The 27,683-nt window shown below is 50.8% G+C and overlaps 2 protein-coding genes across 7 annotated transcripts in view; one reads left to right on the top strand and one right to left on the bottom strand.

Annotated features, from left to right (window-relative positions):
• Positions 1-19,770, top strand: part of cdkl5 (cyclin dependent kinase like 5) — a 50,592-nt gene extending 30,822 nt beyond the window's left edge. For 2 of the 6 annotated variants that reach the window (XM_023800854.2, XM_023800856.2), the window contains 12 exons: positions 173-263; positions 1,240-1,429; positions 3,648-3,728; positions 5,137-5,303; positions 6,090-7,155; positions 7,861-7,962; positions 8,131-8,236; positions 8,401-8,524; positions 9,366-9,471; positions 10,125-10,244; positions 14,456-14,734; positions 14,978-19,770. In XM_023800854.2, the coding sequence (XP_023656622.2) occupies positions 173-263; positions 1,240-1,429; positions 3,648-3,728; positions 5,137-5,303; positions 6,090-7,155; positions 7,861-7,962; positions 8,131-8,236; positions 8,401-8,524; positions 9,366-9,471; positions 10,125-10,244; positions 14,456-14,734; positions 14,978-15,334 (2,789 nt within the window). In that variant the 3' untranslated portion in view covers positions 15,335-19,770. Of the gene's footprint in view, positions 1-172; positions 264-1,239; positions 1,430-3,647; positions 3,729-5,136; positions 5,304-6,089; positions 7,156-7,860; positions 7,963-8,130; positions 8,237-8,400; positions 8,525-9,365; positions 9,472-10,124; positions 10,444-14,455; positions 14,735-14,977 lie in introns of those variants that run through there. The other 4 variants (XM_023800855.2, XM_023800857.2, XM_023800858.2 and 1 more) reach the window with 4 other exon arrangements.
• A 169-nt stretch (positions 19,771-19,939) lies between these two features.
• Positions 19,940-27,119, bottom strand: LOC111838174 (retinoschisin). The gene is made up of 7 exons (XM_023800862.2): positions 26,603-27,119; positions 26,201-26,432; positions 25,659-25,684; positions 25,403-25,541; positions 22,543-22,684; positions 22,107-22,302; positions 19,940-21,601 (listed from the first exon to the last, which is right to left on the bottom strand). Exons 2-7 carry the CDS (start codon positions 26,250-26,252, stop codon positions 21,449-21,451), a joined length of 708 nt encoding a protein of 235 aa, XP_023656630.1. The 5' UTR covers positions 26,253-26,432; positions 26,603-27,119; the 3' UTR covers positions 19,940-21,448.
• Positions 27,120-27,683: the final 564 nt, after the last annotated feature.

Here is a 27,683-nt window from a genome sequence, read left to right on the forward strand (position 1 = left end):
TGGGCTTCTGGGAGGGGTTATGGGCGGGATCAGATTGGGCTGTAGGGAGGGGTTATGGGCGGGATCACAGTGGGCTTCTGGGAGGGGTTATGGGCAGGCTGTAAGTGAGCTGTTCGGAGGGGCGATATACTTCCTATACAGTCACGCCCCTCCCTCTCACCACTTTCCCCAGGTTTCGCCCGCAACCTCTCCGAAGGCAGCAACGCCAACTACACCGAGTATGTGGCCACCAGGTGGTACCGTTCCCCAGAGCTGCTGCTGGGGTGAGTCCCCCCCCCCATGTATATGTACATGTGTGTATAAGTGAGGTCTGAGGTGTTTGCCTTTTGCCTACGTAAACATTTATATGAGAAACGAATTGGACACGATGGCACAATGACACAAACACGTTCTCACCTTCTCAGTTCAGGATTGTGACTCATCATCTAAATCTCATTTCCATCTTTTAGTTAATATGCTCTTTTTGAAATCCTGACTTTTTCCAACTGGAGCCGTGCCAATGTTCAATGGCTCTGTCTAGATCATTCCCTGCCACGTCAGGCTGCCCCCCCATTCAATATAAAGTTGAGGTCAGAAATATTTAAATGTCACATTTTCAACTGCAGGAAATTGACTAAATAGCTGGGGAAAAAGCGAAAGAGCTGGACCATTTGAGAGACTTTCTCGATATATGAATTCCGGCCACGCAAACGTTTGCTTTTCAACTCAAAAGTGTCCTTCCAACATCATCAGTCACCTCTGTCTCTTTCCGCTTCCCTCAGTCATTATTTTTTATCTCTTCTCCCGTCCTTCTCCCTTTTTTGCCCAGATCTCCTCGTGTAAACTGTAAATGGAAAACTTGTACCAAATTTGATCACCTGAAAAGGTTTTCTGGCAGGTAAAATTGGCAGAGCCTGCTGACACGGACCAAACGCAGAATTAAAGACAGAGACTCACCTCTGGGGAGGGCGTTTATGGCCTGAGATTTTCGCCAAAGTGCTTCTGCTAATTAGCTGGATTTGTTTCGTCACAGGATTCTAATGTTTTATTTTAGCATTTCTTAAAGGGTTACGTACGCTGCATTAGAAGTTTGTAGCTGTGTTCGGCTAATTTTGCCGCGGCCGTAAACTCGACATGTGACTTTAAGTTTGCAGCTGTATGTGTTACGCATTAAGTTGTGTGTTAAGCGCGGTCAGCAGGTCAGGTGGCGTGCTGAGCCCTGGGGTCGTCACGGTGCTGGTGCTGTGTCCTTCACTGCAGGGCCCCCTACGGGAAGGCGGTGGACATGTGGTCGGTGGGCTGCATCCTGGGGGAGCTCAGTGACGGGCAGCCCCTCTTCCCCGGAGAGAGCGAGATCGACCAGCTGTACACCATCCAGAAGGTTCTGGGGCCGCTGCCCCCCGAGCAGATGAAACTCTTCTACAGCAACCCCCGCTTCCACGGCCTGCGGGTACCTCCTCACCCCCTCTCTCCATAGGCACTCCCTTCTCCCCCCTGCCTTATCGCTTCCATCTTTCTCTAGTTTCTGTGTTCTTCCACTCTTCTGTCACTCACCTGCTATAAATTTCCTTCCTCTGGCTTCCACCTATTTCTTCATCCTCAACTTTCTTCAAACCCTCAGTTTTTCTCTCTTCCTCCATCTCATCCATCTTTAACTCTCCCCTCTTTCTTTTAGTTCTTTCTCTTGTTCCCTCCATCCCTATACCCCCCTTCCTCCCCCCTTTCCTTTTTCCCTCCCAATCTCCTCCATCTTGCCAAAGTCCTAGTTCTCCGAATGTCTGGATCCTAATGACTCACAGCACAGGGCTGTCACCTTGAAGCCAAATCCTTCCTCTGTGGTTTGGAGAACCTCCCCTCTGCTGTTTGGAGAACCTCCCCTCTGCCGTTTGGAGAACCTCCCCTCTGCCGTTTGGAGAACCTCCCCTCTGCCGTTTGGAGAACCTCCCCCCAGTGGTTTTGAGAGCCTGTCTTCCCCTCCTTACAAGTTCTATAAGCTTAATAGAATAGTTATATATTCTTTTATGTATTTAATTTATGGACATATTGACAACATATGAATTAATAATGATTTCTGTTTGTGCTTCTAAATTATGCATTGGCCGTCCTTACCATATGGCACAGCACAGAAGAATTGCAACATGATTTGATTAATGAACATAATTAACAGTGTTTACGTACCAGAGTGACATGTTGATATTTGTGTTTGCGGCCATCTTCCCGTCTGGTTTTTGCGAGAATGCGCTGTTAACAAACTCGGGTACAGTGCAAAGCGCGGCACACGTGGCGTGTTGCCCTGCCGATCGCGTGACCTCTGCCGCCAATCAGGAGGACATGGTCCAAACCAAGGCTTTATTCAGGGGGGGTGGGGGGGCATCAGTGGGAGTAATGCGAATCCCCCTCTGGCAAAGCAGGAGCAGGACTCAGCTGGCAGGGAAAGTAGGACAGCAAGTAGGAAGGGAGGGGTGCTGCTCTCTCTCTCCATCCATCCATCCATCCATCTTGTGGCTCTTGAGTTAGCTAAATAAGTGATGACCCTGCGTGTCGTGCAAGACAGGCCTGGAAAAGAGAGGACTGACATCATCATTGGCAGACATTTGCTGACAGTGCCGCAGAGGACGGACAGAGCCTGGTTACCGTAGCGACACCTTGGCCAGTCACTCAGACACTCGGGCAGACGGTTGGGGGCGTCTTGGTGACACTGTTGTTCGGTTTTGCTTTTGTTTCCGAGCCCCACAGGCAGTCAGTCAGTCGGTCATGATATGGATTTGACAAAAGGTCCCAGGAGGAACCACAGAGCAGGGAAACGGGAAAGCAGGGAATACATCCCCCCCCCCCCCAGGGAGAGGAAACAGATCGTTGTGTTTTTTTTTGTTGTTTTTTTACACAAGGGGATCGATGCGCCAAGCTCGGGCATCTGCTGGCTCGATAAGGGCAAGCGGCGTTTGTGGTTGGTCCTCGCTGCTGTTCAGTCCACTGCACCCCTGCCACTCCGGCTTGTCGATTGCCACCCACTGTGACACATGGGATGTCACCTCCAGACCCGACAGTCCAGCGAGGCTTAGCCACCCCCCTTTTGGTGAAAGCCAGAAGGCCCTGTTTGCCCACTGGGGCCGTGCTACAAGCTAAATAGCGGATGTAGCTCTGGCCTGCACTTTGGTGGATGTGATCTTAGACACGTGCAGAGATGACTTGCGTCCACCATGAGTTGCTGGTGCTGCTGGATACCACCTTCTGGTTGGGGGGGGGGGGCGTGACTCCCAAGCCCCACATTTAGAAAAATGACATAACAATGGAAGTTGTTTGAAGTATGATGCTTGTTTCATGTGTCCAGTTTTATTTAGTTTCCAAAGTTTTAATGTGCAGATTATTAACTGAAGCAAGTATAGAAATTATTTTTGAAAATCCTGTTATTGCCTAGTAACAGCTGTGAGTTTATTCGTTGGGCTTGACAGGTTCCCACTTGTTCCATTTGAAATCTGCTGATCCTGCTGATGCAGTCAAAAACCTAAAAATGCCAGAAGATTTGTACTTTGGTTACTTGTGGTTAAGGTTACGGCTGGGTAGGGGTTAAGCTTGTCATTGTTGGGATTAGGATTTTGCCCATAGAAATGAATGGAGAGTCCCCACAAAGATATGAATACAAACGTGTGTGTGTGTGTGTGTTCCAGTTCCCTGCTGTGAGTCACCCTCAGACCCTGGAGAGACGTTACCTGGGGATCATCAGCGGGTTGATGCTGGACCTGATGAAGGTAGGGGCCTGGCCTGGCCTGGTGGCACCAGGTTTTCGGGGAGAACATTCACCTGAGAAGAACATGGATCCATCGATCTTCCCACCCAGCATCACAGTTTAGCCCATCAAAGGTTCAGAATTAACTGACCAGTCACAGTTCAGCTTACCAGCATCCAGTCAGGGATAAATGTTGGATTTATGGAGTGTTGCTTTCATAAAATTATATTTTGGTCTGTAATTAATAGGGGATGAAGTCATCCATCTTATCCATCTTATGAAGTTTAATTAATCCAGTGCTAATGTTCAGGTGGAAAACGTCCAACCGGGAACCAGTCCAATGAGTTTAATTCCATTTTATCCCTGTATGCTTTAAGAACTTACAGACCCAAGAACTCAGAGTACAGTGAATGTTTTTTTTTTTTTACATTTATTCAGAGGTGGAAAGTTAATTCAGATGTGACTAATGCCAATATATGACTAATTCAACATCAACACATCACCAGTAATACATGGAAAATATTTCTTGACGGTGTACTGAAGTTTCAGACACAGTGTTCTGCGATGTCTTGCATCCAGACAATGAGAAACTTTTTTTCTGAAAGGTTATGGCCATAAACGTTGAAGTTCATCCATTTTTAACTGGAATTAATTAGGAAAATAATTGAGTAGCCAGCCACCTGGAGGGGCAGCACACCGAAATGATAAATGAGTCCTTGTTTATGATCGCAGCACTGTGGCTGACTGCTGAGCGTTCCTGCCATCTCTGCCCTCGTACTTACGTTCAGACCAGGGTGATATTTGAAGGTGCGACACACTTTTACAATTAACTTCTTTCACTAAGAATTTCTTGTATTTCACCATCCAGTTATTCCCAGAGAGATGACAGGGATTTAAATATTACTACTCTGGTAGCATGGCAGGATGGCACAGTGCTGCAGTGGTTAACATTGTTGCCTCACACCTTTGGGATCAGGGTTCGAGTCCCTGCTATAGCTCTGCATGTGGAGTTTGCATGTTCTCCTTGTGTTGTCATGGTGTTTCCTCCGGGTACTCCGGTTTCCCCCCCACAGTCCAAAAACATGCTGAGGTTAATTGGAGTTACCAAATTGCCCATAGGTGTGAATGGTATGTGTGCCCTGTGATGGGTTGGCACCCCATCCTGGGTTATTCCCTCCCTTGTGCCCATAACCTGCGGGACACAGACCTCCGTGACCCTGAATAGGACAAGTGGTTACAGGAAATGGATGGATGGTAGCATAGCATCTGTCTTTGTGGTGTTTTCTGATACCAGCCTGATGATTCATAAGAACCTTCAATGCATCATAATGGCATCATAATTCAGGAATGATTGGGCTTGAGGATTGGACGTGTTTGATCTTGGAGAAGATGAGAAGGATATGTGGTCACCTTGTATCTTCTCCCCCTAGAACCTCCTGCTGCTGGACCCTTCGGAGCGCTTTCTGACTGAGCAGAGCCTGAACCACCATGTCTTCCAGACCCAGCGCCTCCTGGACCGCACCGGCCCCCCTTCGCCCAACCCAGCTCGCTCTTCCAAGAGGAAATCCCACCACAGCGAGAATAACACGTCCACAAGGTCAGGGCCACGTAGACAGGTGTCTCGTCTAGTCCCTAGGAGGGTCTCCAGGTCATTTTAACTGCTTGATGAATGGGGACATTTTTAGAGAAGTCAGAAGCTTTAAAAAATTAACATCCGCTTCTAACTGGATACAAGCCACCACACAGATTACTAGTGATGTATGAAATGATGCTTCATGAACCATTTGCTGTATTTTCTGACCCCACTAGATGGTGCTGTTGGTTTGCTTTGTGCCATTTTTTTTAACAGATAGCACCATCTAGTGGGGTGAGAAAATATAGCAAATGGTTCATGAAATGTCATTCCATCCATCACTACAGATTACCCACATTATATAAGTTATATAAGGCCGCTTCCTTTTCAAACAACATGATCTTAAATTATTTAAATGCATCCCATGGCATGTTGTTGGGATCGGTGGGGGGGCACTTAGGTAGGCAAGTGGGGTCCAGTGAAATAAATGGCTTTGAAGAATTAATTAATGATCAAGCAGAGGATGCCCCATGGTCTTGAAGGGTGTAACAGGGTAGCCAGAGTATAGGAATGTCAGTGGGTGTCATTAATCATGAACATTGAATGAATGTTGCGCAGGGATTCCCAATCCTGACTTCTTAACCACCACCACCCCCCACCCCCCCCTGCCAAGACAGTCCATAATCAAATTATGTGGTGGTGGAATAGATCAGATTGGATGGTTTGTGTTGAAGCAGCATTTTGGGAGCTGATGTTTGCTGAAGTTTTTCGCTCTCTGCTCTAATGCTGCTCGAACCGCGGTACCCACAGGGGCCTTGGGGGCAAGAGCTCAGGCCACCACCGGTCCAACAGCAAGGACTGCTCCAGCCTGCCCCGGCATGAGGACCTGCACCACGGCAACGACGGCTTCCTTAATGGCAACCTGCCCCCGCCAGCTAGCATCAGCCCCACGCTGCACCCCAAGACCTACCAGCATCAGTCGCTGAACCGCTCTGCCTCCTGCAGCAAGGACATGGGCAACAACAACCTGCCCCAGCTGCTTAGTCCCAAGGAAGCCAAGGGCAAGAGTGAGTTTGACTTCAACGTGCCGTCCAAGGGCAGCGATGGCCCGGCGGGTTCCAAGTACTTGAAGTCCAACTCGCGCTCACAGCAGAACCGGCAGTCCTTCGTAGAGGGCAAGACGAGCACCCTCCAAACCGGGGAGAAGCGCAGTCGGCACGGCTACGTGGAACCCACACATGGCTCCATGCCGACCACCACCAAGAGCTCCGCCTCCTACCTGAACCTGTCCAAGAGCCACGGGGCGCTCAGCGATGCCAAGTCCGTGGGCAACCTGAACGAGGCGCGGTTGCACCCAGATGAGCCCACCGGCCCACGCTACTTCCCCTCCAGCTGTGTGGACCTGGCGGCCCCCGGCAGCCCATCGGGTCGCCACGGCGACCGACCCGCCGTCAGCCCTTCGGGACGGGGCAACCCTCGCCTGGAGGGCGGCACCCTGGACTCCCGTCGCACAGCCACGCGGCACAAAAACCCAGAGGAGCCCAAAACCCAAGAGCTGCTGGATGGAGGGGGGCCTGGGGGCGGGGCTGGGGGCGGGGCCCACTCACACTCACTCTCCGCCCCCCAGGAGTCCTTCCCTTATGGCCTCGGCTACACCAGCCCCTTCTCCTCACAACAGCGCCCCCACCGCCACTCTATGTATGTGCGCCGTGAACGACAGCGCCCCCATGGGCCCGACCCAGGGCTGGCAGTGGGCCAGGGTGCACCCACCCGCACCAGCAGCCTGCAGCTCCTCTCCCCCCAGGTGCAGCATCGGACCCTTACCCGCCACTCTGGGGGCTCGTCCCGAGAGGACTGCACCAATGACGTCAGCAGGGTCAGTCTCCACCCCAACAGCTTGTCTGCTTGTGCCTAGATAATAATAATACTAATCAGAATAATAAGTACTACTGATCTGTAAGGCTCTTATAACACATAACAAACGCAATTCATTAAAAAGTAAGTAACATTACTATCTTTGGAAGACCTACAGAGGTTGACTTTTCTGGCACCATGTGGTCAGAAAGTGGTACTGCAGCTGTTACCTCAAATGCTTCTGGCTGTTTTACCAATGTGTGAAAATGGCTGACATTTCCTGTTTGACAAAAAACAAAAAGGCCCAACTGAAATATCTGGAAAGGGCATCTAGGATATCCAGAGCATACAGGCCCTTTGCCCTTTTCCTTCTTCCCTCTGCCCTTTGCCTTTTGCCCTCTGCCCTTTGCCCTCTGCCCTTTGCCTTCTGCCCTTTGCCTTCAGCCCTCTGCCCTATGCTCTTTTCCTTCTTCCCTTTGCCTTTTGCCCCCTGCCCTTTGTCTTCTGCCCAGTGCCCTTTTCCTTCAGCCCTCTGCCCTTTTCCTTCAGCCCTTTGCCCTCTGCCCTTTGCCCTTTTCCTTCAGCCCTTTGCCTTTTGCCCTCTGCCCTTTGTCTTCTGCCCGGTGCCCTTTTCCTTCAGGACTCTGCCCTTTGCCCTCTGCCCTTTGCCCTTCTCTGTGTTCCTCACACTCATTAATTGTACTGCGTGTGTATGTTCTATTGACAGAGCGAACCGACTCCCAATGAGGCAAGTCACATGCGACCCCCAATCAAGGACTCCACACGGGACAACACCGCACCATTCCACACACCGCGCCAAAAAAATGAGGTCCGTACCCCCACCGTCCTAATTGGTGCCTCACCCTGACCTTTGACCCCATGACCCTTGGCTGGGTCACCTCTGCTTTGGGATGCGACAGTGTGGCAGTGGCTGTGCATATGACTGGCCTGCCCACCCCCCAAGTGCACACACATGAGCGCTTATCCTGTGGTCTAGGTGGGCGCGTACCACGACCCCCACCCTGAGGACGGCGCCTCCTCCAAGGAGAACCGTAACATCTACAGTGACTCCATGCCCAGGCGGGTGGGCAGCTTCTACAGAGGTGCGGGGGGTTGGGGGGGGTGGCGGCAGTGGGCGTGCCTTGTCTTTTATAACATTGCCTGTTGTAAAATATTTAATACTGAAACACTCTGCCTTTAGAAATTCCTTAACCATTACGCCACCTGGTGGCCAGAATAGAGCCTTTAGATCTGCGTTGCTCTATAGTGCCCTCCCCTCGGCCGGACAACTCCTTCCACGACAGCAGTGTCCAGAGCAGGGGACCCGCCGCTGCTGCGGAGAGCGGTGCCATGAACAACCACTCCAAGCGACAGACGACCTTCGACCCCTGGTGAGCAGCCCACCCCCCCATTTCCAGTGCACACTGTTCATGGCCGAAGTGTGCTGCTTGGGTAAGATTAAAGTGTGAACCTTCTGTAAAACATTCTGCACCCACATCATCAGGGAAGAATTTTAACTGGATCGAACACATTCCCTTGATTTCTTTTGGTTCCGGATATTACAGTGGAGACTGGGTGTCTGACATTGAGCTCAGTCCCGCTGTCACACTCAGGCTCGCTCTCTGCCTCGGTCGCTGACTGACAGGAGAACAGTGATTACTCGCTGGAGCTCGCGGTCACGGCTGAGAACGAACGTGCACGTTTGTCACCTATCCCCACCCCCCCCGGCCCCTCATGCGCACCGTCAGCCACGAGACAGATAGCGGGATTGGATTTCAGATGAAGCGGGGGCTCTGCGATTAAGCCGGGATGAGACAATGTGATGGGATCTCTGTCGACAGCACGCCGTAATCGCCGTTGCCATGGGTGACACCGTCTTTTTGTAGGAATGAGCAGCAGGCCGTGTCCTCCAGGATGACAAACCCTCAGCAGATACATTTCCACTTTAGTACCTTCACCTCTCTTTGCTTCTTAACTGCACATATATCGTGGAGTTTTGCATCGTTTTCAGCCCCTTCCTAAAATCTTGTGATGCTGTCATGTATATTATGTACCTTTGCTGGGTCTTCTGTTTGTCCAGTGTTATCGTGAATTATCTCAGGTACTGAGTACTTACGTGGTATTTACTAGGTTATTCTGTGCTTTTACTATTTTGTGTATTTCCATGTATTTCCCATAATTGCCTGAAGAGGGCAGTGTAGTAATCTCTGACATACCAATTGCTGTCCTTAGGAGTAACTCAGAGACTATGGCCATGAATCCTCCTGAAGCTTCCAAGGGCAAGGAGAAGCAGGGCTTCTTCAAAGCAATAAAGAAGAAGAAGAAGAAATCTCAAACGGTGGGTCCAGTTTGGGGATGCTTCCACCGTAACCCCTCCCTTCTGTCCAGATGACCAATCAGAAGGATTCAAACTCAGGGAGGCGGGGAAGTGAGAGGGGAGATGGGCTGAGTTGATGCTGGGCTTTGTGTCATATCAATGTGCTTGCTTCAGTGTCAGTAATCCATTCAGTCTGTCTGCACCTCCTGAAGGCCCGTTCGCAGCCAGACATCGAAGGCTCCCTCTCAGGCCCCCGGCATGGGGGTGAAACGGGGGGGGGGGGGGAGTGGCACAGAGCCCCCCCACCCCACCCATGGATCCAAAGGCATCACCTCTCGAGTTCAACAGTTTGGTCTCATATTGTCTAACAAACGTGGAGATTCTGTCAGGCCTTAATTATTACGTGTTACAGCCATTACAGTGGGATTGAACAAGGCCGCGATCGTGGGTGTGGTGAAGCTAAAAGTGCCCACACAGCGAGGCCACACCTATTCGTCTCACGGTCATTTCCTATAATGGTCGCCACACCGGCTAGAATTGTGGTTAGAGTAGAGAGTCCCAGGGTCCCGAATGGCCTCTCCGCCATTGTGGCTTTGGGCCCAGCGTGGTTCTGAGCTGCTGCCTGCCTTGAGTTTTCACATTGTGCTACTAGTGTTTTGCATCTTATATTGCAGACAGAAATCGGCGATGGAGGGAATCCGTCCATCAAGAAATGTCTTTTCCCTTTATTCAGTTCAAAGACTAATGTAAAGCATAGGTCTTCTGTGAAAGCGCCCCCCGCAGCCTCATCCATGGTATTGCATTTGTTTCTGTACCCCGGTTCACCAGCGTCCAGACCGCCGTCGCATGCTGTTAACCCCAGCCGTCTGTGTTCCTTTCTGTTTCTATTCTTCTCTTTTTTTGGATGGGGGGGGGTGGGACACGGGGCCACCGTTTCGCGGTGAAGGGTGAAAACGATGACCCAGGTGCATCGCACGATCGCCAGATCTGCAGGTTTGTCAGAAGGACACCTCCCCCCCCCCACTGGACCATGTGCCGATTGTCCCACACTGAGTCTCATTGTTACAGTCACCTCTGCCAGCCTCGTTTGTCAACCACAATCTGATGATCTGATCACCTCAGGAATCACATGACTTGCCCTTTTGTGCAGTGAATACAGGGTCCTTCTCACATTACTTACTCTGCACTCGTGCTGCTCTTCCCCATGTCACTGTAAATCTGACCTCAAAGAGCCCTAGAGTAGTGGACTGTCCCCTTATGACGCAGAATCTGTCACGTGGGTCTGTTCTCTTTGTAAAGTGAAGATTGCTGCAGTCAGACCCTGAAATTCCCCAAGTACCTGAGCAGGGCCTTTAACCCAACCTTGTCTTGGCATCTTGACTTTTGCATTTGTTATGAGTTTCTCAAGTCAGGCAAAGGCGTACGATACAGCTGTTCCATAAACCATCCGACCGTTTAAACTGTAACTACTTCAGGTAAAAAAAACTGCCGTATCAGGTGGAATTTAGAGTTCCGACAACTGTTACCTCCAGGAAACCCAGGGCGATCAACTGTCTCTGGGACGTCTCGAAGTCATGTACCAGTTGACATTTTCAGATTCAGGACGGTATATGTAAATCGTGCACACGTGGGGTACGATGCATCCGAATTTCAGGCGACTACTATGACTGAAGTCCATCTGTTGACCTATCATTAGTGGACCAAACATCATTAGCAGACCAAACATCATTAGCGGAAGTGTGGGAAGTATGTGGCTCAGCCTGTGTGCCTGTAATCCAAAGGTCACCAGTTCAAACCCAGCCTCTGTGGGTCCTTGAGCAAGGCCCTTAACCCCCGACTCCCTGGCGCCCCAAGGCCCTTAACCCCCAGCTCTCTGGCGCCCCAAGGCCCTTAACCCCCGACTCCCTGGCGCCCCAAGGCCCTTAACCCCCAGCTCTCTGGCGCCCCAAGGCCCTTAACCCCCGACTCCCTGGCGCCCCAAGGCCCTTAACCCCCGACTCCCTGGCGCCCCAAGGCCCTTAACCCCCAGCTCTCTGGCGCCCCAAGGCCCTTAACCCCCGACTCCCTGGCGCCCCAAGGCCCTTAACCCCCGACTCCCTGGCGCCCCAAGGCCCTTAACCCCCAGCTCTCTGGCGCCCCAAGGCCCTTAACCCCCAGCTCTCTGGCGCCCCAAGGCCCTTAACCCCCAGCTCCCTGGGCGCCCCAAGGCCCTTAACCCCCAGCTCTCTGGCGCCCCAAGGCCCTTAACCCCCAGCTCTCTGGCGCCCCAAGGCCCTTAACCCCCAGCTCTCTGGCGCCCCAAGGCCCTTAACCCCCAGTTCCCTGGGCGCCCCAAGGCCCTTAACCCCCGACTCCCTGGCGCCCCAAGGCCCTTAACCCCCAGCTCTCTGGCGCCCCAAGGCCCTTAACCCCCAGCTCCCTGGGCGCCCCAAGGCCCTTAACCCCCAGCTCTCTGGCGCCCCAAGGCCCTTAACCCCCAGCTCCCTGGGCGCCCCAAGGCCCTTAACCCCCAGCTCCCTGGGCGCCCCAAGGCCCTTAACCCCCAGCTCCCTGGGCGCCCCAAGGCCCTTAACCCCCAGCTCCCTGGGCGCCCCAAGGCCCTTAACCCCCAGCTCTCTGGGCGCCCCAAGGCCCTTAACCCCCATCTCCCTGGGTGCCCCAAGGCCCTTAACCCCCAGCTCCCTGGGCGCCCCAAGGCCCTTAACCCCCATCTCCCTGGGTGCCCCAAGGCCCTTAACCCCCAGCTCCCTGGGCGCCCCAAGGCCCTTAACCCCCATCTCCCTGGGCGCCCCAAGGCCCTTAACCCCCAGCTCCCTGGGCGCCCCAAGGCCCTTAACCCCCAGCTCTCTGGGCGCCCCAAGGCCCTTAACCCCCATCTCCCTGGGTGCCCCAAGGCCCTTAACCCCCAGCTCCCTGGGCGCCCCAAGGCCCTTAACCCCCATCTCCCTGGGTGCCCCAAGGCCCTTAACCCCCATCTCCCTGGGTGCCCCAAGGCCCTTAACCCCCAGCTCCCTGGGCGCCCCAAGGCCCTTAACCCCCAGCTCCCTGGGCGCCCCAAGGCCCTTAACCCCCAGCTCTCTGGGCGCCCCAAGGCCCTTAACCCCCATCTCCCTGGGTGCCCCAAGGCCCTTAACCCCCAGCTCCCTGGGCGCCCCAAGGCCCTTAACCCCCATCTCCCTGGGTGCCCCAAGGCCCTTAACCCCCAGCTCCCTGGGTGCCCCAAGGCCCTTAACCCCCAGCTCCCTGGGCGCCCCAAGGCCCTTAACCCCCAGCTCCCTGGGCGCCCCAAGGCCCTTAACCCCCATCTCCCTGGGTGCCCCAAGGCCCTTAACCCCCAGCTCCCTGGGTGCCCCAAGGCCCTTAACCCCCAGCTCCCTGGGCGCCCCAAGGCCCTTAACCCCCAGCTCCCTGGGCGCCCCAAGGCCCTTAACCCCCAGCTCTCTGGCGCCCCAAGGCCCTTAACCCCCAGCTCCCTGGGCGCCCCAAGGCCCTTAACCCCCAGCTCCCTGGGCGCCCCAAGGCCCTTAACCCCCAGCTCCCTGGGCGCCCCAAGGCCCTTAACCCCCAGCTCCCTGGGCGCCCCAAGGCCCTTAACCCCCAGCTCCCTGGGCGCCCCAAGGCCCTTAACCTCCAGCTCCCTGGGCGCCCCAAGGCCCTTAACCCCCAGCTCCCTGGGCGCCCCAACAGGTGGCTGCCCTTCGCAGACAGCTTACTCTACAAAGAGCAAGTTGAGGGAGGCGTAAAGACAATTTCCCCGCGGGGACAATAAAGGATCGATTATTATTAATGAGGTTTAGCCATTGCAGATATAAAGTGTTACCCGTCCAACCCCAGCACATTTCCCAGTAGGACAGGCAGTCGGCGATCGTTTGATGGGTCTGGAACTCTGTGGCTCTGTGGTTACACGCCGTGGGCCTGGGCCGGGGAGGGGGGGTTCATACCATTGTCGGGGTGTGCTGTCCGACATTGTCTGTGTGGCTGCGCAGCTAACCGCATGTCTGCAGTCTGCCTGGTGGTCGGGGGCTTTTATGGGGGGTGGCTGCATGGCCCCACCACCAATCAGGGCAGAGCCTGATGCCTGCTAATCCTGAAGGTGCATGCCTTCACCAGCGCCACCTTCCAAAACGTGCTCAGGGTCCTGGGACGGGACAGTGTTGACAGGACCCCTGGATCATATCAAAGGCCATTTTTGTTTCCAGAGCTAGTTAGATTCTCTGAGGTGAGAAAGCGCTGAAGGAACTCGAAATCAGGACTTACCTGTAGGGGCATGTAGGCTTTCATAGGTAATACTTCTCACTGATGGTGTCCTCCCACATTTCAGCTACTAACAGTAGGCTAATGTTTTGCTAGTGCAGACATCCCACCTTATTGATTTCAGGGAGGCGGATGAGGAACAGCTGGGATACATACCGCGGTAGTTTCCTTGGAAATTATCCCAACCCCGGTTAGGCAAATTTTATAGGGCTAATACTGCAATAGCGCTGCCGTCTTAAATGCCGTCAAAATTTCATATGCCGCATTTTATGTCTGGATGGTATGACGGTATTAAAGCAGCATTTCAGGGAATCGCTGTCAATCTGTGGGAGACTCCCAGAACTTCCAGGAGAGTTGGGATGTCTGGCACACTGCAAACACTGAGAGCAGAGAAGTATGATTATAAGGGAGCTTTTTAAAGCAGTCAGTCACTCTACTATAGAGTTTACTTAGTTTAACTGATACTTTTATCCAGCACTTTTTAAGCGACTTTGAGTAGAGGAAATTTATGTGTGCTCCCTGTGATTTGAACTTGTGTAATGCTCACTGTGGAATTTCTGTAGGGAGGGTCAGCTGATTGTCTGGGAGGGTCACATGACTTTCTTACTGTCTGTCCTTGTCCCTGGACCTTGTGGATGGTTCTGATGTCACACTGGGTTGTCGGGCAAAGGTGTACTGCCCTCCGACTGCGGCCACTTGACTGCCTACCTCCCACCCCACCCCCTCCCCTCCCCTCCCCTCCCCGGGACAGCAGATCTCCAGTGATGGGCAGGAGCACCTGGCCACTCAGAAGGCCTCCAGGTCCTCCACACAACAGGGCAGCCGGCACCGGAACCGGGATCGAGACCGGGAACGGGAACGGGAGCGAGATCGAGACCGTGACAGAGAGCGGGAGCGGGACCGAGAACGAGAGCGGGAGAGAGAGCGGGAGAGAGAACGAGAGAGAGAACGGGAGAGAGAACGGGAGAGAGAACGGGAAAGAGAGAGGGACGAGTGGCCCCCAGAGGACTTGGCCGACCCCCCTGCTCAGGTAAGCCGTGGTTCGCAGAGTGTCTCAATCACTCCTCGCCCATTCTGCACCCCAGTCATGGACCCTGAGTGGTTCTGCTCGGCATAAGCCCCCTAACCTTCCTGTCAGGCTAATTCTCCTAACTGGGGGTTGGCAGGTCCTGGTGTAAAAATAGTATCTTTTTAGCCCCTGAAGTAAATGTGGAAGTTTTTCCAGCCGTGAGCGCAGCTGTGTGTGACCCACCTGCCCTGTCCCACCCACCAGAACCAGCCTCTCAAGTCCCTACGCAAGCTCCTGCACCTCACCCCCTCCCCCGCCAACCATGCCCCCCCCTCTGAACTGCGCTTCCAGCCCCTGCCTAACCCGCCCCCTAAGGGGGGATTCGCCGAGGGCCGCAGCCACGCCGGTGCCGGTTCCGGACCCCCGAAGCCCCGGCAAGGTGGGTACCCACTGCCGGGGCAGATAGAGTCCAGCTGGCATGCGTCGGCCCTGGGCCGTGGCGAGGGCACCCCCTACGCAGACCAACTGACCACGAAAGGGGGACAGAATGGACACGGCTTCAGTCGGCCCCCTCGCTCACGGATGCCAAACCTCAACGACCTAAAGGAGACCGCTTTGTAGAGCGTGCCCCCCCACACCAACCGCAAACCCGCCCCATACTACCACCTCTACCAACTGCTGGCCTCTCTTCAGCTCCCTCTGCTGCCTGGAATCAGCAGTAACACACTCGGCATTGGGAGTGTGGGGAACAGGTCAGCCCATGGCCAAAGGGGTCTGCTCTGTAAGTCATAGGTTTTTTAAGCTTCCATATTTGATAGAATTTGTAATATTATTTATGAAAAGTATACCTTTTTTGTTTTGAAATAAATACATATGGTTGAAAAATATGTATATGGTAATTTAAAAAAAAGTATAAGTGCAAGAGCTTTAGTTTCTACAGAAAATAAATATATTAACTTTCCTGCACAATGAGTCTATATTTCATTGAAATTATCTAGCTGTTTGTGTTGGAAGTATATAGATTTTACAGTATTACTCTAATATATGCCATTCTTTTTGCCGTTCTTTAGTTTACCCCCTGTAATTGTGTGAACCAAACCCCATGACTGTCTGTTGTTCTCTTACCTTGACCAGGCAAAGTCTCACCATTCTGGCTTAGTAACAGACATTTCTCTTCTCTTGTATTGCGATACGTTTTTTTTGCTGCGAGGGTCCGTGCACTAAATTCTCAGAAGTACACCCTCCGTGCGACCGGCTGTCAGGCACAGAAGCAGATTAGTGCAGTGCATTGTGGAGGTGAGAATGAATTATATGCAGGTGTACATTTCTGGGCTATGTGTTCGGAAGCGGAGAGTGTACCGTGCTGGTCGTTTTAAGTATGTTTAAATCATGACGTCGTGAGACGCATTTACCTGACTAGGGGGTCAGACGGATATACACGGTACACAGATCCCTGAACTTTCCTGCCTGTCCAGTTCAGGACAGATAGCCCTGTGTCGCTTCACTTCGGTGGAGGAGGGATCTGAGCTTCACTCCCCCCGCGCGTACGCCGGGGCCAGACCAGCTGGTGCTCAGGGTGACCTTGCCGGGAGCTCCCGCTCAGCCGGACGCTCGGCACGGCACTTTGGTGCTCCTGTCCGGAACGTCGCCCTTGTCCTTTTCAGTCCCCTGCAATCATACACCTTAGCCATTTAGATTTTATGGGAATTGCAGTTTTTACAAAGCATGGGATACATACAATAAATGATAAGAAAAACTTCACAAGAACCATATTTAAAAACTGCTAACCAATGAAAAAATAGCAATACATGATTTAAGTAATTATGGGACCATTAGCTTAGAGCTGGCTATGTAGTGTTTGTAGGGTAACCGGGTGATGTGCTGAACGTCTTCGAGACACAGAACTTTACCAGAAACACTGGTAGATCTCCAGCCCAGTCTGGGTAAGAGAGCACCCTTTAGGGTCCAGCCCCTTCATTTCAAACAAATATGATCTATTTCAATATTTATAAATGTCTAGCAAAGAAACTAATTAAACAGATCAGGTTATATTCTTCTGCACAAAGGCAAAACACTGTAACTACGTAGTTACGACCTAAATCAGGTGCATAAGGCCCTGTTTTGTCTTGCAAAAAATACAATCTTACTTTATAAACGCACATTTCATAAGTACACTATGATTTATTTCCTGCTGCACCTACTGGTTGACACACAAAAAAAAACTTCGAAGCCCATTTTCTCAGTCCCAGTGTCAGCGTAGTTACTGCGTTTTGCCTTTGGGGGCAGTATTGATGTGACACTTTAAAGAAGCTGTATAATCAGAAAATTCGCACCGTTCCCCTTCATTTTGTGTTTAATACATACACGGCCTGTTTTGAATATGAGTATGGGAGGAGGGTGGGGGGTGTTTCTGTTAATGCAGCGCAATTGCGGTTACCATGGACACCGGTCTTTTCTATCGAATGCGTGTTACTGGTTTGTTGCGTAATCGCTGTTTCTACTCTACAATAAGTTCATGCATCATTTTTTTTCTGGGATGGTTATTGTGTTGAGCAACACGCTGTATTATATTAATACCAATGTGTGTTTTTTTTGGGTAATATTTATAAAACAAAATGACTTTATAGACATTCTGCAATGAAACATTAGTTATGACGTTTTTGTTAGAAATCACGCCATCTTGAACTTGTGGCATGGGTTCCAAAAATGTTTTTTTTATTGCTGTGTTTAGGGGTCCAAGTGCCAGCGGTTATCGCAGGACTGTTGGGGTGGGGGGCAGGGGGTAACAGTGAGCTTCTTTGTATCAGTCTGTTTTTTTCCCATCTAATACGTCTGCATGGCCTTGTCACCAACTGGTGTGGTTTGCAGGGAAGGGCTGAGAACGTTCTCTGCTGCACTTTAGCTTCTGCGTGTCAGACTTCCTCAGCGTAGCGTTCCCCCGTCGTTATATAGCGCCCTTAACGTGCATGGCGAGCTTGGCCCAGAAGGAACAAGACAGCTGGAGTTGAACATACAAACGTTTATGGGCTGGCTTGCACGGTGCCTGTCTTTTAAGCAATAACATCAGAGTCAGCTGTATGACACTCCCTTAAGTCCCATATATTTGTGACGCTCCCTTAGCTGAGACCAACAGTTGTATCACCCGCACTGACTATTAGCGCCATGTTTTACGGTGTATTCACATCCCGTACAGGCTTTCTGTGCCAGAGGGTGGAGATCCACTGTGTAATGCAGCTTATTCGCAGTGGCCTTTAGCTCCAGGCCTGGGGAGGCTCTCGTACACAGACGTCCAAGTGTCCTGTAGAGCTGAAGGGGGAGGGAGAGCAGCATGACGGACGGCTGATGTTTTCACCTGACTTGCAGCAGAGTTCTGTGACACATATTCCATCAGGCAGATAGTCACAGGTTACGCATGCAAACCAGAAAACTGTTAGTTGACTGTGGCAAAACTGTCATCAAGTTAAATACAGAGCAGCAAGCAGAAAGTTATGTTGGGTCTCTTATCTGTCGCCCTGGGTTACACCAGGTTAATTATTATCAGCCAGCAGGGCCAGATGCCTTTGGGTCCATACGCACACCCCCAACCCCTCCCAGGATGACGTAACAGCCTTAATAATTGCCATTTATTGTCCTTTCTGTTTAAAAACTGGAATCCACGCATTAATGCCTTTCTGAATAGTTATGGGTGAGTGTGCTTCTTAATCACCCCGGTGGTGTGCTGAGGGCAGGATCTATCCGACTCGACTCCGGCAGATTTGTCTGTCCCACGTTTTACTCTCTGTTGTTCGCCTGGAAAGAGGGTGTCAGTACCTGCAGTCTCACACCCCAGCACCCCCTCCCCACCCCCTCGCGCTCTCTATTAATACATCCTGTTCATTTTGGATTTAGGATCATTATTAATTTTTTTAATTTCAACTCGCGCTGTTGTCCTGTGTATATTACAGAATGAAGCTGCGATAAATAATGATGAAACACTATAAAAGCGATATATTTTTTTTTATTTTGCGAAACCGGTGGACGTAATGATGACGGTAATTTCTTCTATGTTGATGGTGACGATCACAGACTGAATGACAGCGGCAGGAGATCTGAACTAGACAGCTTTGCGTTACTTTCACTTCACGTTTGTAGTGAGAGCGAGAGTCGGGGCTCGACGTCCATGGTGGGCGGGGCTACTGTATTTGGTCTCGCCCAATGGGAGCCAACAAATTAGCCAATTGAAATGGAAGCTGGTTAGACCTCTTGGTGATTGACGGGGCATAATAATCTCACCCACTAACCATGAGGTTCATAGCTAGCTTTCCCCATCACAAGGTTATATGAACTGCATGTGCAGGAGTGTTACGGTAAAGAATAAATAAAATATTTAACCTCTCTAACGGTAAAATCTTGTGCATTTCTGGGTTTTCCTTTTTTTATGTGTTTTCTTGACGGTCATGGGTAAATTCACCTTGTGCGATTGGTGTGAGTTCAAATTCGGCAAAAGGGAACGGGGCCGAGTGGGCGGAGTCGGTGCGCCCGTGCATCTGCTACGTCTCAGATGGCATCGAGTCTCCACCCCCCGTTAAGATATTTCGCAGCGCGTGCTGTTTAACACTCGGCCTCAGGCTTTCCGCCTTATTTAACAATTTTTATGAAATAAGAAGGCACTTTTTTAAATAAAATGTTTAAACAACCTCTCCCACCCCCAAGAAAGGCTGGAATTTGGAGATTGACTCCGCTGATCTAAGACTGACTGACATTTCAAAGTCCTTATGGCTGCACTGGCTCTAGCCCTGGGCTAACAGCTTCGATCGCTCTGAATGTCGCCCTAAACACGCTTGTTAATTTGCTCTTTTTCTGTCAGATGTGTCCACTTGATGTCTAGTCTGGTTAATGTGTATCTAACCTTGGCATGTCTCTGTTGGGTCCTGTAAATATAACGATCACCATGTGAACCTGACCCCCCGCGACTGGCATGGAAATGGCTCATTCTCACTAAGCACATTGTGTTTTTGGATGGATCTTGCAAAACATGTTATTTATTAAAAGAAAATACAGGTTTTGCATTTCAGAAACTAGGCTACTGTCATCTTTTATGTGTTTGTGTGTAAGGATCTTCATTTGATGACATGTTTGAGTTGTGTGACAGGATTTAATGTGATTGGGAGTGTGATCGTAGATTTGTCTCAGATTAGACCCTTAAGACACTGTGTTTTTATGGTGAGATTAAACATTAAGACAGAATACAAGAAAGTTTCTCTTTAATGACAAATATTACTGTCCCTTTTCATGATTTCACTTTTGCTCATCTAGACAATAGAGCAACAACCCACCCACCCCTGATCAGAAGAATGAAAGGCACACCACATCACAGCTACAACGCACAGCAGAATTCTGGAACAGGGAAGACAGACACTCAACACACCACATCACAGCTACAACGCACAGCAGAATTCAGGAACAGGGAAGACAGACACTCAACACACCACATCACAGCTACAACGCACAGCAGAATTCAGGAACAGGGAAGACAGACACTCAACACACCACATCACAGCTACAACGCACAGCAGAATTCAGGAACAGGGAAGACAGACACTCAACACACCACATCACAGCTACAACGCACAGCAGAATTCAGGAACAGGGAAGACAGACACTCAACACACCACACCACAGCTACAACGCACAGCAGAATTCAGGAACAGGGAAGACAGACACTCAACATAAACATTTGTAGTTGTCATCTTGGCTTGTCCTACTTTTCTTCACATTAACCCGACTGTTCAACACCCCCATTCTTGCCAAAGCGGAAAAGCCAGGAAATGAGGTTAAATGGGAAAGTTCACTCAATAAGTAACATTCAACTCCATTATGTGTCTTAGGGACTGTATAAATGTATGTCCCATCTGGAGGGGTATGACGCTGCTCTCTGTGCTATGGGCAATTACAGAGGCTATACTCCACATTTTTGTTGCTTGTGTTCTTTGATCCTAATTTATCTCTTTATGTCACTGGGTTGTTGATCAATCCATTTTATACGGCATTAATTATTTCCTGTTTTTATTATATAGATTTTGGTATATTTTGACCTTTTTATTGTTTTATTTTTATTGTGTGTATTGTATTGGTATTTATTTTGCTTATTTATTCACATTATACTAAATTTATTTGCTTATTTCTTTGAGCTGTACCTTAGTTGTATATTTTATACAGCTTTGTTTCTCATTTAGTCCCATATGTGGAGTACTTTGAGCTGTAATAAAGTGCCATAAAAATAAAGAATTATTTATTATTATTACTTTAGGTGGCTGCATGTTCTGCTTTGGCAAGTGTGAGGGGCTACAGCTCAGCTAAGGATGATAGGAGTGGTGAAATGCTGGGGGGCGGGGCTTCAGCTAAGGATGATAGGAGTGGTGAAATGCTGGGGGGCGGGGCTTCAGGTGAGGATGATGGGAGTGGTGAAATGCTGGGGGCGGGGCTTCAGGTAAGGATGATAGGAGTGGTGAAATGCTGGGGGGCGGGGCTTCAGGTAAGGATGATGGGAGTGGTGAAATGCTGGGGGGCGGGGCTTCAGGTGAGGATGATGGGAGTGGTGAAATGCTGGGGGGTGGGGCTTCAGGTGAGGATGATGGGAGTGGTGAAATGCTGGGGGGCGTGGCTTCAGGTGAGGATGATGGGAGTGGTGAAATGCTGGGGGGCGGGGCTTCAGGTGAGGATGATGGGAGTGGTGAAATGCTGGGGGGCGGGGCTTCAGGTGCACTTGTGCATGCAGAGCAGCAGCTCCATGCGCACAGCGATGCGTGTGTGCCAGCCCAGCGGCAGCACCCGGATATAACGTGCCACGATAGGCGGCCGCATCAGGTTCTGCACGGACGAAGACCGGTCCGAGTTCCCATAGAACACCTGAGGAGAGACGGCACGCAGGCCTCAGGATCGCCTGGAAACGCAGCAGCCCGCTGGATCTGAGCACATTCATAATAACCCAGCGCACCCCAGGACACAGTGTCCCAGTTCAGGTACTGGGAGGACACAGCGCATACTGGAGGTTCAGCTGAATTCTGATACTTGGAGGAGTGTTTGTGATAAAGAGGTACGTGAAAAGATGCTTTATTTTATGCACTAATTATATAATTAATAATATTAATGATGTGATGTGTAATTACATGACTATTCATTATTCAGATAGAATTTAATTAGTTAATTTATAGTGCTGTACAATTAAAAACAGCAGCTAATCCTAATTTGTACAATAGTTTTCACACAAAGCAGATCAGTTTTGGTAAAGCTATAGGTCAGCCTGATTAAAGATAATTTAATTAATGTGACCTAAAACCACCACAGGGGGGCGCCCTGTTCTCATCCTGTGTACTGCGGCACATCCGTGAGCCTGAAAGACAGGCAGCCTCACCCTGTTGTTGCCAGTTTGGTCCTTGTAGTAGATCCAGTTGAGTGTCTCGTTAGAGCGATACTGAATGCTGTACTTGGTCATCCACTCATCGGCATCGCAGCGGCCCTGGGTCAGAATCCCAGACACCACATGCACCTCCTTCAGGTCGATCTGCAGCCACTGGCTACTGTCTTGGTACTTAGAGAGCCAGGCACACCTGGGGGGGGGGCGCAGGGGGGATACAATCACGCAAACAGGAAGCTGCTGCTGTTTTCCTGAAAGTGATAGTAGCTTATAGAAATTCTATTAATTCGTTAAGCATTGTTATATTAAAATGAAAATCATGGTCCCTGAAGGTTGCCAGGTCGAGTCCCAGAAGAAGTTATGCTGTAGCATCCATACTGAGCTAAATATCCAGCTGTAGCTATGGATGAAAACGTCCCCCAGGCAGACTCACCCAAAGCCCTGGTTGTTTAGCCGTGCTTTGCTTGGCACCCAGGAGGAGAACCACCCGGTATACTGCTCCTCGTTGGCACAGCTGATCTGGTCGGCAGCCACGGAGCCCGCCTCAAAGCCCAGCGGCTTGTGGTACGGGCACTCTGTGGGCAGACACGGCCGATCAGCCACTACCAGCCTGGTGCCCCCCCCCCATCCACGACATCAATCATTAGACTACATAAACAACTATCACGGCTGTTGATCCTTCACAAATGTATCTTCTGAGAATTTGTTTCTTAGCTTAGAAGTCACAAAATGTTTGTGAAATAGAACATTTCATTAGGAATTTGACCACCTTGGAATAAATTTATCTTCAGAAATGAAGCAGACACCTTTATCCAAAATGGCGCGCACACACACACGTCAGGAGAGAAGCCAGCGTCAGCTGGTCCCTGAGCAATTGGACATGGACGGCCTTCAGGGGCCCAACGGTGACATCATACCACCCGGCATGGGATTGGAACCCGGGACCTTCTGATCATAGGCACAGGCTGGTAACCCATTGGACCACAAACCACCACCCAGGTCAGTGACTTCAATGTCAACAATAGCAATTAATAAATATAATAAGGATCTGCATTCTTGCTTTTTTATGCCCCCACATGCAGATCTCTATATGCCTACTGCACACCTTTTCCTCTTCCTTATCAATTAACAAGAGAAACTGGAGTGAGGAAAGGAACCATGCACCTATACACAGCCAGAGGCTGCAGGCACAAGGCAGGGAACGAGGTTGGCCCCAGAACAAGGCGCCAACCCATCGCAGGGCACACACACACACGCACACGCACACACACACACACACACACCATTATCACCTACAGACAGTTCGGCAATTCCAATTCACCGTAGCATGTTTTTGGACATTTTCATCAGGGAGAGACCGAGGAACCTAGTGGAAATCCCACGATGCCACGGGGAGAACATGCACAACTCCACACACGTGGAGCTACATGCAAACTCCACACACGTAGGGCTACATGCAAACTCCACACACGTGGAGCTACATGCACAACTCCACACACGTGGAGCTACATGCAAACTCCACACACGTAGGGCTACATGCAAACTCCACACACGTAGGGCTACATGCAAACTCCACACACGTGGAGCTACATGCAAACTCCACACACGTGGAGCTACATGCAAACTCCACACACGTGGAGCTACATGCAAACTCCACACACGTGGAGCTACATGCAAACTCCACACACGTGGAGCTACATGCAAACTCCACACACGTGGAGCTACATGCAAACTCCACACACGTAGGGCTACATGCAAACTCCACACACGTAGGGCTACATGCAAACTCCACACACGTAGGGCTACATGCAAACTCCACACACGTGGAGCTACATGCACAACTCCACACACGTGGAGCTACATGCAAACTCCACACACGTAGGGCTACATGCAAACTCCACACACGTAGGGCTACATGCAAACTCCACACACGTAGGGCTACATGCAAACTCCACACACGTAGGGCTACATGCAAACTCCACACACGTGGAGCTACATGCAAACTCCACACACGTGGAGCTACATGCAAACTCCACACACGTAGGGCTACATGCAAACTCCACACACGTGGAGCTACATGCAAACTCCACACACGTAGGGCTGGGGCGGAGACTCAAACCCTGTGAGTACCAGCCACTGCTGCAGCGTGTCACCCTCGTCTGGACATTCCGCTGGGTTCTTGGCCACGCTTGTACACGTCACAACATCCTTACAGAAATCACCTGACAGGGGCGGCCGGCAAAGCAGGCTGACACACAGGTGATACGGTAACCATGGCTACCTGCGCAGCAGCGGTCAAATCCCAGATTAACCGCCATAAAGAGGAAAGTCCTATCAGGAGTTCAGATGCATCTCCAACTGCTGGTCTAGCTCTGATCCCGTTGCTGCTCCCCACTCCTCCATTTTGGCGACTAAGCCCGAGTGTTAAAGGATGAACATCCTGTAAGAGCAACGTGTGACAGATGGTCCTGTCCGGAAGCCCAGCCTTCCTGGATGCTGCTTCTCCTGCTCTGGGCTCAAGCATAAATTCAGCTGCGGCACTTGCAGGGCGGTACAGCGGTACAGTACTAGGCCCACAGACCAACAGATGACATCAGTGTCTGGGATCAGGTGACTAGTGAGTTGGATCACAAGTTCTGCCATGGTAGTTGGTAGCGATCGTGCTAAAGGCTAACCCTGTATCAGGCCCAGTGATCTAAGAATCAGGATGCTGCACTGCTAACAGGATTATCAGTCTGTTTTCTGCCATTCTCTCCCTCTTTCTTCCTTTTCCCATTTCTCTCTCCTTGAATTGAAGCAAAGCAATAAGAAACAAGACGAATAAAGACTAGGGAAGAAGATCAAGGTCCAATTCTATCAGTGACACAGTCACATCCCAGTTTGACATTGAATTTAACCCAAGATAAACGGTCTGGTGCCCCACGTCTCATCCAGGGAGCCCAGGCAGGCCCCATGTGCCCAGACCTGTTTACCATCATCAGGTGATTCATGGCTTTCCTTTGATGTTTACTGCTCTACAGCAAACTTGGATCGATGGTACCTGGGTCTCAACTACAACCAAAGGGAAGACATAGAGTACCCTGGTTCATCATACCTTACACTTTCAGCCTTTTTGGGCTCAGTTGCACGCTGAGAAACCCAGTATTGGTAATGGTGTTGCTGTTGTCTTTGGGTGCAGAAAGGGATCTGAAAAATGGCAATGGTCTATTGTAGCTCAACTAAGGGAATCAGTGGACAGACTAGCCAATAGGATACCAGGAGCTGATCAGCTGACCTCTGGGAGGGGTACTCACCTGGCATGCAGTCCATTAAGCTGCTTCTGGGTGGGGGAGGGGCCAGCTCGGTGTCAGTGGGGAAGGCCATGGGGGGCGTCCCCGGGCAGTCACAATTGCAGGCTTTGCTTTGCCACATTCCGCGAGCTTCCTCCTCTTCCTCTTGGGACACGGGGAGGGGAGAGGAGGAGGGGACACGGGGAACACGAGGGTCAGACCCCATGGTGGAATTTCAACCAAGCAATGATGGCGGACAGAGTGCATTGGAAACACCTACCCCTTGTGTGAGAGCACCAGTCAGGGCTACCCGTCAGTCCACAGAGCCAGTCCAGGAGAGGAGGAAGGGGACAAACATTATCTCAAGGTGATCAGCACACACGCTGCCCTCTGCTGACCACTGAAACACCTCTAAAAAGCAGCAGCTGGCCAACACCTGGGGACCTGCTAAAAGTGACACATGGCACGAGCAACCAGGACACTGTTAGATCAGTCCTTCATCTGGTAATGCATAGCAAATGGTCCGGAACCTTCTGATTCTCTTTAAATACGTGCCTAATTACCGAGGGAAAATTAGGGAAGTCGGGAATCATGCCTGAAGGTCCAAGCACCTCAGGTCATCCTCCATTAGTCACGCGAGACTCTGTTGCACATTATGTTGCGAATGTTTCGACGACAAGTTACCCAGGAAGCTTCAAATGAAAATGCTCTGTTGGAGCAGCTGCCAGACAGAATGCCGCTCAATCTCGTCCGCCGTACGCGCTCCCAGCCCGTTTCTAGGCGATCGCCATCCACGGTCCGCATAACGCTGCGAGGACGTACCTTCAGCCAGGAGCAGAAGGGACAACAGGATGTGCCGAGCGCTGACCTCCATCTTCTCTGGCGCTGGAGCCCAAACGGTGCCACAGCTCACGGCGATGGGGGGATCTGGATTATTGTAATCCACGGGACACTGACGGCCCCTTTCTAAATCCCCTCATTGCCCCACGAAGCCCCTCCCACAGCTGCCCACCACTCGGCTGTCCAATGTGGTTCCTAGAAGCCAACCTCCTCCCTTCAAGGAGACACGGGAAAACACGCAATCACGTTCACTACCCCCACCTAGTGAATTACAGCAAAGTCATCCAGCCTTGTAACCTAGAAAATGGTCTGGCACTTACTTCCAGACTACCATGGAGAACATAATGCTAAATATTTAGTGTTAGTCACTCAGCCCAACTGCACCTCGCTTACAAAACCCTGCAGATCTCGTGCCTTCAAACAAGTCAAACTGGGACTGGGAACAGACTTGTCTGTTGCTATTTTTCTGTTTTGCCTTTTTAACCCATGAATTAGGCAGAAATGTATAGGTTTACGGTTTTTTCTCAGAAGGAAGAGCATTTTTTGTGATTATTCTGTGTTAGCTTATATCAATGGTGGCTCGTTGTCGCTCCGTGCTCCCAGCGCTCTCCATGCGCCGCACAGATTGATCGGCTCCTGTCCATGCACGCTGTCTGTGTCGCGGTGCCAGAAGGCCACGGGGCAGCGGCGGTCACGCTGTCGGATGCGCGTGGGTCAGTCCCAGTAGCAGGCGTGTCTCCCGCTGTGCTTTTTGACGTCACGCCGTTCTTCCGAGCGGCAGCATGGCGGTCCCCAGCATACGCCTGCCTGCGGCCGGGTGGCTCCCGGGGGGAGGCGCCGGCCCCACCAGATGAATTTTGTCCACCGACAGCCAACCGGAAATGGTGCCAGTAAAGTGGGGCACAGGCTAACCGGGAGAGGCGCCTTCTGGAGAGTGGTGGGGGTATTTCACACAAAGAACCACAGACCAGCCTATCGTGGCAAGACACACAAACAGGTTTGTATTTCTGCATAAAAGCTTCCCAGTGATTCTCAGATTAATGCTATTTATGATTTTAAACCAACCCTTGCAAAATTCAACACATTTATAACAACAAGAATACAGATGGCGTTTTTTTTAATAATAATTAAAAAAAGACAATTGCGCTTGGAAATGTTTGTACACGTGCATAATATCTCATGGATTCTTATGTAATATATTACGGTCTTTATTTCGTCTTTATTCACCATGTATCTGCTGCATAAAACCTTGCATAAATGGCCTGCTGAAAGATACATGCTTTGTAGTAACGAATTATGTTCTATAATGAAGAAATTCTATGGCCAAAACCTTAGCTTTGAGTTTTTATCGCAAGCACTTTTCATAGAAATCATGGATGATTAAGAAAGGTTGTCAAACGTATCTTAATTAAACAATTAACTAATTGATTGATAGTTATGTTTCCTGCAAAATCCCCACATTACT

The sequence above is a fragment of the Paramormyrops kingsleyae genome, chromosome 1 (assembly GCF_048594095.1).
Source record: "Paramormyrops kingsleyae isolate MSU_618 chromosome 1, PKINGS_0.4, whole genome shotgun sequence".
Classification (NCBI taxonomy): Eukaryota; Metazoa; Chordata; class Actinopteri; order Osteoglossiformes; family Mormyridae; genus Paramormyrops; species Paramormyrops kingsleyae.

Coding starts and splice junctions, on each gene's coding strand:
- LOC111838174 (XM_023800862.2), bottom strand. CDS start 26,252: ATGGAGGTCAGCGCTCGGCACATCCTGTTGTCCCTTCTGCTCCTGGCT. Junction 25,685..26,200: donor CCTTCTGCTCCTGGCTGAAG/GTACGTCCTCGC, acceptor ACTGACGGGTAG/CCCTGACTGGTGCTCTCACA. Junction 21,602..22,106: donor ACCAAACTGGCAACAACAGG/GTGAGGCTGCCT, acceptor GTCTCTCCTCAG/GTGTTCTATGGGAACTCGGA.